We start from the raw sequence: 11,129 nt of genomic DNA, 5'->3' as shown, positions 1-11,129 counted from the left end.
AGCTGCAGTAACAACCACATCCTTCAGTAATATGGGCCACAATAATGTGTAGGACGTGCGTTTTGGTAGAAAAGTACATCATGCCATCTATTGTACAGTAGCGTTTATTACGGTAGAGAAGACAGTCAAAATGACATATTGTTGTGAAAAAATACAGATGTTGGTTTTAGGACTTGTAGGTCTATGCTTTGATGGAGCTTTTTGTGTCCTCAGTCTTATTAATACTCTCAAACGGTGAGCTGGAAGTGTTCTGGTCTTCCACAAATTGTTGATACGTTTGCTACGGTCACCCACTTATCTATGAGAGGATGTGTGGTGTATGTCCACTTCCATTTTTTTTACTGAAATATTGAATCGAGGGATGTAGTTTTATACGCGAACCGCTAGATGTCACTTTAGTCCATCTCTTTCACATTATTACATCAGCATTTTAAAGGTAAACAAATCCTACATATGTGCAAAGTTTCCCCTACATTTTTCAAACACTTGAAAGCCTTAATATAAATGGAAATAAAGCTCGGCAAATTGCTTAGCACAGCAACTTCAAAATTCACGTCTGAGGTAAGACTGGAAACAAAAAGAAGTCTTCCAGGTTTGACTGAAAGGGATAACTTAGTTCAACCAAAAATTTAAATTCTGTGACTCCCATAGTAGGAAAAATGATTTAATATTTTTTTTCTGTTGAACACAAAAGAAGACATTTTGAAGAATGTAGGACAGCAAACAGTTCTGGGGCACTTTTGACTACCATTGCATTTTTTCCTATGGTAGTCAATGGGGGGCAAAATCTGTCTGGTTACAAGCATTCTTTCAAATATCGTTCTCTGTGTTCATCAGAACACAGCAATTTATACAGATTTGTAACAACTTGAAGGTGAGTAAATGATGACAGAATTTTCATTTTTGGGTGAAGTTTCCCTTTAACCGAAGAGCTGCATGTACTTTTTCAAATTAAATTAAAAGGAGATAAACAGTGATTTTTTCTGTATTTCGATGCCTTGGAATTATAAGGTTCTATCTGACACTTTGGTCAACATTATTCTGTGACAACTAATTTATATTTTTTAAAGTTTTTCTTTATGTTTTGTATATTTTGGGACTTTTTTTTAGAAAATAAGGTTTTACAAAGTCAAATGGAATAAAGAGACTTCGACACGCAGTATCTGAAAACTGCTCAGAAAGCAGACAGAACCTTATAATTCGAAGGCGACGATTTTAAATGTAAAATATTTTCTATTTTGAATAGGCCTATATTCAAAGTCAAGAAACAAATCACTAAATACTTATTTTTCACAGTTAAATGCCATCAATTTATTTGTCAGTGGGTGTATTAGGTGTAATAGGTTTCACATCATTTTTAAACACAAGCAGGGCTTTACTAATGATCACCCAATCAGAATGATCAAAGCCTTAAACCAGTCCTCTTTCAAGAGGTTAAAGAGTCTTGTGACCAACCTCAGGCTGTGTGTGTGTACTGTACCAGTATATGAGTCCTGCTGCTCTACTAAACACATTATCTGAGGAATAAAGGGATTTTTAGGTCAAAGAACACTGAAGGTATCTCCAATAAACCACCGACCAGTATTCCTGAGTAATCACAAGCCGAGCGTAGTCAAAACCCCATGTGAAGACAGCTTGTGTTATATGAACATTACTTGGTTTAATGTAGCTGCATAGAAGGGGGGAATTAACCAATCATACAGTTTGACACGTCTGTATTTAAATGTAAAAAAATATTTGTTTTCTTCTGAATTCAAGACAAAATAATACATTTGCCAACTTTTAGTTATTTTAAAGGGATAGTTCACCCAAAAATTAAAATTCTGTGATCATTTACTCACTCTCGTCATTTCAAATCTGTATGACTTTCTTTCTTGCGCAGAACAAAAAATATATATTTTAAAGAATGTTGGTAACCAAACAACAGCTGTACCCATTTAATTGACCTGCATTGGTTTTGTGTGCATATAATAGAAGTGAATGGGTATCACTGTTATTTGGTTACCAACGATGCAAGAAACAAATACAAGCTAAAGCAATAATGAGCACCTTGATTTCTTTACAGGAGTCAAAGATGATATATTGTTTTACCCAATGACACGCAGTTTCATCTTCCACTGTGTATAATTTGTTTAACTTACATGAAGTGCACCAACAGATTTGGGCTTTAACATTACAGCCGAATTAAAGAGATGGGGTAATACAATGCAAACAGCAATTTGGGATTCATCAATGCTTTTAAAACTAATACTTTACAGTATTCCCATATTATATTTTTCCTGTCAGTGGTTTAGCCAGTGCAATGTGAAACGCAATAACAATAATACAAACCAAAAATGAGTTTGGGGGAATTTTGCTGCTGTAAACTTCATGACTCAAATAGTCACAAGAGTTCTCGATAAGGAAAATGTACATTTCTGATTCAAAGGGTGGACACAGCTTACCATGAACACATTACATGATGAAACCCTTCTGCCATAGGCAGGTCTGGCGAAACTGCTACGCCATCGCATCTCCTGAAGGAGTGAATGTAAAATTCTCTTCCCAAAGAGAATTTGATGATAATTGGGCTATTTACAATTCATCTGCCAAACTAAATCATGAATGCTAGCAGATGCATTCCTTGTAATAAAATATGACTTCTTTTGCCTACTTGTATGGCACAGTCGACTGTATAAAGCCGTAGCACTTTGCTATATAATATGGAGGTATCTTACAATTTATTTACAAATTTACACAATGTTCAAAAAAGGCAAGTCTGTGTAAGTTCCTTACACATTTTCGTTGCGATTATCAAATGAAATTTGTCAGAACTGAAGGTCGTAAACATATCACGCATGTTGAGCTGGAGTGCAGGGGTGAGACGTTTCACCCCAACTGTTTTGAGGTGTCTTTACAAGTCTCATGAGATAAACCACAACCGATCCCTCCTTCTTTGAGTGATGTATTTTATGTATTGTCCATCAGGTGTCTGTGAAGGGTGTTTGTATGTTTACATGTGACGCACAGAAGGGGCATCATGGCCCGTAAAAGCCAGCACTGTAGGAGAGAGATGCTTTCTCAGCACAAATAGCAGCAGTGGAGAAAAAGACAGAAGATCCTCTACCATCTTCTCCGACAGAAAGAGGTTGTCTGTGGTGACCAGAGGCCTCTCTCACATTCCATTGGCACTCATCTTGGACTTCTGTGACAATTCTGCCTCCTTAGCCTGATGGGACAGTACAGATGAGAGGTGAGTGTGTTTATATAAACATTTGTCATTAGAGACAGGAGTAGGTACGGGGCCAAATGTGTTAGGGGAAGATGGGTAAAATTATGCCCCCCTTAATATAAATAATCTATCATTTTGATTATGTGATCATATATGTAGAAAAGACAAATGACATGCATAAAAAAATAGCATTAAAAGATGCTTATTACTTTTCTTATGCATATCAAAGGACCGTTATAGACGGTTTCAGCGGCAACAACATGAACATATGTTGTTTAGCTTTCCTGGTAAGAGAATGGCGCTAACAACTCCAAGGTCGTGGGTTCGATCTCAGCACATACTTAGAAACAAAAAATGTAGAGGATAATGCAATGTAAATCGCTTTGGATTAAAAGCGTCGGCCAAATGCATAAATGTAATGTAAATGTAAATATGTGGGCCTAACCTAACTTCCGGTAGACCTCCGCAAAGAATCAATAACTGCCGAGTTGTTTTGATTTAATTTAATACAATGAGTATACAATAAAATATGAATATAAATTAAATATCAAATAAATTGTTATATTTTAACCAAACAGACCGGAAGTTAACTTTGGGCCAGGCGTGTACGGCTCATGAAACCGTCTATAAATGTTACTACATTTAAATGACATTATTATTTGAGAAAATTTCAGGTTTACATTCAAATATTATTATTTTTCTGGCTTGGTTAATTAAAAGAATGTGCACAAAATACATGTTTGAAATAGACTTGTAATAAAAAAAAAATTGGTCACATATTCCTCAACCACTCCTAGAGACCTAAAGAACAAGTAGAATTTTTAGTTGAATGTTTTACATTCTTAGGTTTTGCATAACTAGCCTCTATTTAGAAAAGTAACTAGGTGACATGGGTGAGTGTGGTACAGCTTTGAACCAAATACTTTATTAAGGTCAGAGACATTGGATTGGATTAGAAAATAATTGATATGTAATTCCCACCAGAACAGACGTTTTCACCGACACACTTACATGTATTAACTGAGCTTCTGCTGATGGCATGTCCAACACTCTGGGTTTCTCCAACAACTCTTCAGACTAAATAAAGAAATACATTTATATTCATTAGTTATATATACAGTGGTTTAGCAGACTTATCTTAAGGTACTTCCAAACCACTTATAGGTACTTCATTTACAACGGTTTTATTACGTAATACCTGCTGGACTGATGAGACCTTAACTGACTGATGATGTAATGGCATTCTTACCTTTTTGTCTTTGATGACAGGCGCAGAATCCACCATCACCTCCACAGAAGACGACTGTGAATTTCCTTTGGCTGAAGCGTCGCTCTCCACAGGAGGAGGAATGGCCTTCTGTGTGACAAAAACAAACAAAGAGGTTAAATTAACAATACAGTGATAGCTTATCAGCTGCCTGCGTGCTAGTCTGCACTTCTGACTGCCAGAACAGTAAGGCGTCATTCGTTTTAGGTTTCAATTGGTCAAAGGTACACAGAAAAGTTTCCGTTGATTATATTGTTGCATTGCTCCGTCATGTTCTTGGTTTCATTTGCAACAGATTATAAAGTAAAATAAAACGAAATAGGAAACCATCGACCTGCAAACCTTTGACTTTTTTCAAGATACTATATGTCAAGTGTTGCCAAAATTAAATTGAAATATACATTAAGCTTAACACCCAAATAAATCATACGTGATATCATGAGAACATGTATGATTGTAAAAGAGTGTTAATACCTCCAGTTTGGGCACGGGTGGGATGACAGGGGGTTTAGGAGTGAGTTCTGTGAGGTACATTGCACGAGAGAGCAGCAGGAGGGATGGTGGGACGTTCTCTTTCAAGTGGAGGTCCAGCCACTGAGAGATAAAGAAACATGAACAAAACTGATTCAAAACAAACCAAGAACGTACAAACAACTAGATACAAATACAAATAACCGTTTCTAGGTGGTATTGACTCAATTTTATAAAATATTTTGGTGTATAGATTTGACTCGGACTTCAATGCAAGCGTGGTATTTCTACTAGTTTGTTTATCAGCCAGGTATCAAGAAAACATATGGTAAAGGGTTTGATTATAATACTTTAAGTGTGAGCTAAATGGTGATATAGTTTCCTCAAAAATGCTGTTTTACAACATAGGTAGACTGGTGTGTGCACACATGCAGACCTGTTGCAGCTGCTGTCGGAGCTGATCCGTGGTCAGACCCAGAGCTCTCATCCCGCGACTCCTGCAGGCAGCCTGAAGCTCTGCTACGGTCATTCCAGCAACACCCTCTGTGGCGATCATCTGAGAAGAGACAAAAGAAAATCTGCTTAACCATCACAGACAAAGGTAAATGACCTAAAAGTCCAACAAACTGCTTATAAAGGAACAGCTTCCGCCAGCCAATGAAAAAACTGTATGGTGACCACGGCTGATGAACAAGATTTCTGATGCAAAGCAACTTCAGTCAAAACAGTTTACAGCTATGAGGCTTCAGATAATAAAAAGATTAAAAAATTAAGCTGGGAAAAACTTAAAAAGTGAGCCAATGAAAGAACTTTCATTTTAGGTCCAAACCTGTATAGATTTCGTTGTTCTGCTAAACACAAAGGAAGATATTTGAAATAATGTCAGTAACCAAACAGATCTCATCTCCCATTTACAGCCATAGTAGGCAAAATAAATACTATGGGAGTCAATGGAAAGTGAGATCTGTTGGGTTACTGACATTCTTCCAAATATCTTCCTTTGTGTTGAGCATAACAAAGAAATTTATACAGATTTGGAACAATCCGAGGGAGGGTAAATGATGACAGAATTTCATTTTTTTGGTGAACTGTCCCCCTTTAAGGCTTTAAAATTGCATGTGGCTTTGTTATACAAAAACCTAGAGGTCACAACAATCCGTCAAATAATAAATTCAGCAGTAAAAAAGGGTCAGTGGCAGCTGTCTGCTTTTGTCTCACCTCGTCGTCGGCCTTGATGGTGCGCAGCTGCATCATGAGTTGGAAGCGCAGCAGGTTATTGGTGCCGATGGGCTGCAGCTCCAGCAGTTTGCACAACGCTACCAGCTGCGGCCGCTCCAGATGTTCCAACGTCAACTCGTCCTCAAAAAGCTTAGAGAACTTCACAATGTCTTTAGTCCTGGGCTGTTCACCAGTGTGTCTTACCTATAGTAGAGAAAAGCTTTTTTTACTTTCCCAGTTGGAAATGTTACCTTGGTGACACTTAGTACAACTACATCCTGGAAAATGTCCCAAGTTTCAAGAGTTCACCTGTTGCACAAAAGTTGAGAACTTCTGAGTCTCGTCTCCAACAACTGCTTTGTTTCTTCTGGCCATCTCAGCGATGGTCTCCTGCAAAAACTTGGCCAGCTCCAATTTGACAGCAAGACCCTTCTTCTGTTTCTCTTCCTGTGGAACCAAAATCAATACATGAGGTTTTTAGATATTTCAATATATTTAATATCTGCTTTTTAAAACAAACCACACACACCGTCTGTGTCTACAGATATTTACCATCAGATTCATATGAGTGGCTGAGCACAAGATGGCAAAAGTCTTCAAGCGTTAATTGGAAAGCAACATTATATTACTACGCAGACGACTGTCTTCTAAACAGACGTACCTTTTTGGACTCCGTCTCGAAGGTGGAAGGCAACATTTCTGGGAAGAGCTTGAGGAAAACGGGAAGCAGAAACTCCATGAAGGGAACTATGATGAAGACCATGAAGGGTACCAGGCGGAACAAGTCGGCACATGTCCTCATCAGCTGTGGATCAAAGAAAACGTCATCAACGTCAACAAAAACAAAACCTTACTGAGACTAAAATGGCCATAGTTTCTCCTAATCCATCTGAACCCTATTTAAAATGTCATTTTAATGATGTCAATGTCTCTCCTTAACCCTTTTGTTATGTAATCCTGTACAGTCACATTTCGTTACAAAATCTTGACTAAGAACTGAATTGTACTAACAGGATTAGCAAACATATTATATAAAACACAATAGCATGTTTTTGGAAATGGTGCATGAACAGGTACAGTGGAACCATTTAACACCAACACATACTGAGTTAGAACAAAGGTATTAAAAGTGATAGTTCACCCAATTAAAATTCAGTAATTATTTACTCACCCTCTTGTCATTTCAAACCTGTATGACTTATGCAGAACACAAAAGAAGATATTTTAAAGAATGTCGTTAACCGGCCCCCATTCACTTGCATTGGTTTTGTGCCCATACAATTGAGAATGTGAAGCTGATGTCACACCCTATGTTGCAGTGGCACCGCCATCTTGGAAGGATCATACTTCACTGCTATTATTGTTTTGATTTGTACCATTACTTGTTTTGTTTGATATATGGAGAAATCGAAAGTGAAAGAACCAGGGGATTTCCTGAACGACTCTGCGTAATGCTATTGCAGTTTTTAACACAGCAAGACTGACCTACCATAGTTATATTTCCTAATCAAACAAGAAAAACAAAACACTGCATTGAACGCACTAGCAGCCATCCTGCTAAGATGGCCCAACATTCCACACGGCGTGGCGTAGCTTCACATTCTCTACAGAAGTGAATGGGTGCTGGTGTTTCGGTTACCAACTTTCTTCAAAATATCTTCTTTTGTGTTTTGCGAAAGAAAGTTATATGACAAGAGGGTGAGTAAATGATAACAGAATTTTTATTTTTGGGTGAACTATGCCTTTACAGGGGTCATATGGCACGAATACGTGTTTTTCTATGTCTTTGGTGTGTTATAAGTTGCCCATGCATGTATTAGACACGTAAAATTGCAAAAATGAAAGTGTTGGAACAAAAGATGCATTCTATCTAAAAGCGAATGCTCACCCAGACCTGCCTGAAACGCCTCGTGTAATCACACCCCCACAAATCTACATCAGTTCGTGGTATGAGTTGACTAAGACCGCCCAAATGTATACGCAAGTAAGGTGGGCGTACCTGTCAGTGCAATTGCTTTGGAACCTGATGTTCCAAATATGGTAAAAAGGTGTTAAATTTCCGTCACATGCTTACAGTTTTCTACCAATCACTACGCACTGGTTAAGTGGCCAATCATAGCACACCTCGCTTTTCAGAGTTATGAGCTTTATAAAAAATCTGCGCGTTTCAGAGAGGCGGGGCAAAGGAGATACAAACATGCACGGTATGTGGAAAATACAGCGTTTTTGAACCTTAAATTGTGTATACACATTGCATTACATCTAAAAAAAACGATAATATTCGTTTTAGCCATGTCATTTGACCCCTTTAAAAACATTTGATCCTATAATTGTTCTATGGAACTCCGTGTTCGTAACATTAAGCTCTTCTTATCGAAAACATTTTAAATATAAATGATCCCTAACAGACGTACCCTTCTCCTATCTCTCCTGGTGAGCTGCTGCCCGTGCAATAACCTCCAGACCATCCTGCCAGCGACATTTGTGTCAATCCCCAGGAGACGGAACCCATGATAATAATGTTTGAGTTCCTCTAGTACTCTCTGTCCCAGAGACTTCTTTGGCACTGCTGGTGGAGGCGGTTGAGTCCCAGAGGCAGCAGGAACAGAGTCATCCTTAGCTGGCTCAACCGTATCCTTCACCTCCTGTAGCCACGCACAAGAGCTGTGGACGGGACGTGCAGACACGCAATCAGGGCGGATGAAGCTGGAAGTATAGCAGGGGTAGAGTGGCCTGGGACACCTGGCTGTGAGGGTAGCCCGTCCGAAGGACTCAGAGTGGTAACGTATGCATGCTGTCGAGGGGAGCGATGCACAACCGTGTCTTTTAGAAAGAAGGTAAGATCCCCTGTACAAAAAAAACAGAAGAGGGAGTTCATACATAATTATTAAAATCACAAGGAATGTTTGTTGTTTTTTTAATAATAAGTGGGACAGGTTGTCTGTGGCATTCTCCGGCATGCCACAGATGCTTTTAACAGAGCTTTACTTGTTTTGAAAGCAGAACATTCGTTTAATGAGGTGAAACTAATCTGTGTATGCAGATAACAATGGTACACTTAATACAATAAATTAATACAGTAACAGGGATGACCTCACCTTGATCTTGTAACAGCAAGTAGCACCTGTGAGCTAAACACTGCCATTGTGTGATCAAATTCGTGTGCTGTAAGTGAAATGAGATTAAAAATGTAATCATGTTAATACGTCAGCTCATAACATCATAAGCGAGATGTTACGCGCAGTGGTAAAATCGCGCTCGCGTGTCGATTTGGTCAGTCATAAAAGCACTGCACGCAAACACTGACGCGCGTTTACATTCGCAACATGTTACTAAAACAGAAACAAAAACATGGCAAAGGGCCAAACATACACCAAACAAATATCGTTAATACATACAAGTACTATCTAAACTGAAACTTAAGTTTCCATCTCAATACTTTTGGTATACTATATAGTGTTTACGACAGGTGTTCGTGAAGTGCCGAAAATGACTTTGTCAACCTTCTCTATTCCAACGACAGTGTACACTTGTTAAGCATAGCGTTAGTTTACTTTTTATTCCAAATGTATTAATTTAAACTCTCTTGACTGTTATCTAAATAGGCAAGTTATTAAATAAAAACATTGAGATTTTATGAAAGTGAAGGCCACAGCAGAGGCCGCACACTCATTGCAACACACGACCACCATGTCAAAACCCACACAACATTACTAGCACAACTTTGCACAATTTCAGCTCACGATCTATAGACATAGTCGTAACACGACTGATCTAACGTTAACGTTACATCAAACAGTATTTAATATAAAGCACTAAAGATGATTAAACAACAACCAACCGTTCGAAATACGTGCGGTGTGATGGCTGTAAACGACTGGAGTCAGATCGGATGACGCTCGTGCTCGGCTCGACAGCGCTCCTCCTGCAGCTGCGGCTCAAATTTCCTTGGAGTCGACCGCACGGGCGAAAAACGGATCTTTCCGGATACCAGACAATCCATTCACGACGGTATGCCACTCCTTAAGATTAAATTTATATATACATATAAACAAATAAATCCGTTTTGGTGGACTGTGCTTTGTTCGGATTTTGTACCGGATAGTACTGCTTGCCTCGGCCCAAGTTCAGACCAACAATGACCGTCCAACAGAGGAGGATCATCCTATGAGAGGAGGGGCGTGACTGACAGAACAGTAGACCAATAAACAAGCGTTGCGCAATGCCGACACTGGCCAATCCGGTGAACGGGGCGGACAGTGGAACTTCCCATGACCTCATCCGGGATGACGAGAGAACACGTTGCGTACACGATTTCTGATCTCAGTTCAGTCGTGGCTACGAGTTGCTATGGCAACACACATATGTACCGTGCCTGGAACAGCACCGGAGCTGTGTAGGGTGTGTTGTTGAAATGGTTGTTATGATGTGTTTGTGCAGACGATGGCGCTCTTTTCATGTAGGCTACAGTACACGTCACACTTGATATTAAAAGATGATTCATTTTAGTTCTACTAAATTCTTTTGTAAATCGTTTTAAAGACATAACCCCCCTGTGTTGACGACTGATCGATTTACCGTTCTCTTTTATCTGTTTTTAGATATTATGTTGTCCTTGCTTTTTTATTCAATCCCATCATGTCAGTTGTATCACTAAATGTAAATAAATACACAATGGGGAATACAAGTGATATTGAAAATGCATTATGTGTCATCCTGATTTAATTATTGTCACATTGTTGACAACACTGGTTAATCTAAGCCAATAATACTATTTAACTATATTGGTGTTTTTTTATTCATATAAAAAGATCAAGAGCACGATTTCTTTAAATAATTATAATGATTATTATTCAATAAATATAATAAATGAAAGAATGCATTGCAAAAATGTTGCACGCATTTTTTCAAGCACATGATTCACAAGGCATGTAACATACAACTATGTAATATACACCACAT

General features: G+C 38.5%; 1 protein-coding gene across 1 annotated transcript; it reads right to left on the bottom strand.

Annotated features, from left to right (window-relative positions):
- Positions 1–88: 88 nt before the first annotated feature.
- Positions 89–10,344, bottom strand: letm2 (leucine zipper-EF-hand containing transmembrane protein 2). The gene is made up of 11 exons (XM_057320951.1): positions 10,009–10,344; positions 9,266–9,332; positions 8,582–9,014; positions 6,829–6,972; positions 6,477–6,614; positions 6,168–6,371; positions 5,386–5,505; positions 4,953–5,072; positions 4,461–4,568; positions 4,223–4,288; positions 89–3,208 (listed from the first exon to the last, which is right to left on the bottom strand). Exons 2-11 carry the CDS (start codon positions 9,310–9,312, stop codon positions 3,155–3,157), a joined length of 1,434 nt encoding a protein of 477 aa, XP_057176934.1. The 5' UTR covers positions 9,313–9,332; positions 10,009–10,344; the 3' UTR covers positions 89–3,154.
- Positions 10,345–11,129: the final 785 nt, after the last annotated feature.

This window comes from Triplophysa rosa, linkage group LG22 (genome assembly GCF_024868665.1).
Source record: "Triplophysa rosa linkage group LG22, Trosa_1v2, whole genome shotgun sequence".
NCBI lineage: Eukaryota > Metazoa > Chordata > Actinopteri > Cypriniformes > Nemacheilidae > Triplophysa > Triplophysa rosa.
The sequence above is the reverse complement of the archived record's forward strand: the minus strand, read 5'-3'. Positions and strand labels throughout refer to the sequence as shown.

Excerpts from the sequence above, each read along its gene's own strand:
- letm2 (XM_057320951.1), bottom strand. The coding sequence starts at position 9,312 with ATGGCAGTGTTTAGCTCACAGGTGCTACTTGCTGTTACAAGATCAAG. Across the intron at positions 4,569-4,952 it reads CACCCGTGCCCAAACTGGAG|AAGGCCATTCCTCCTCCTGT; the intron begins GTATTAACACTC and ends TTTGTCACACAG. Across the intron at positions 3,209-4,222 it reads CAGAAGCTCAGTTAATACAT|GCTAAGGAGGCAGAATTGTC; the intron begins GTAAGTGTGTCG and ends CTGTCCCATCAG.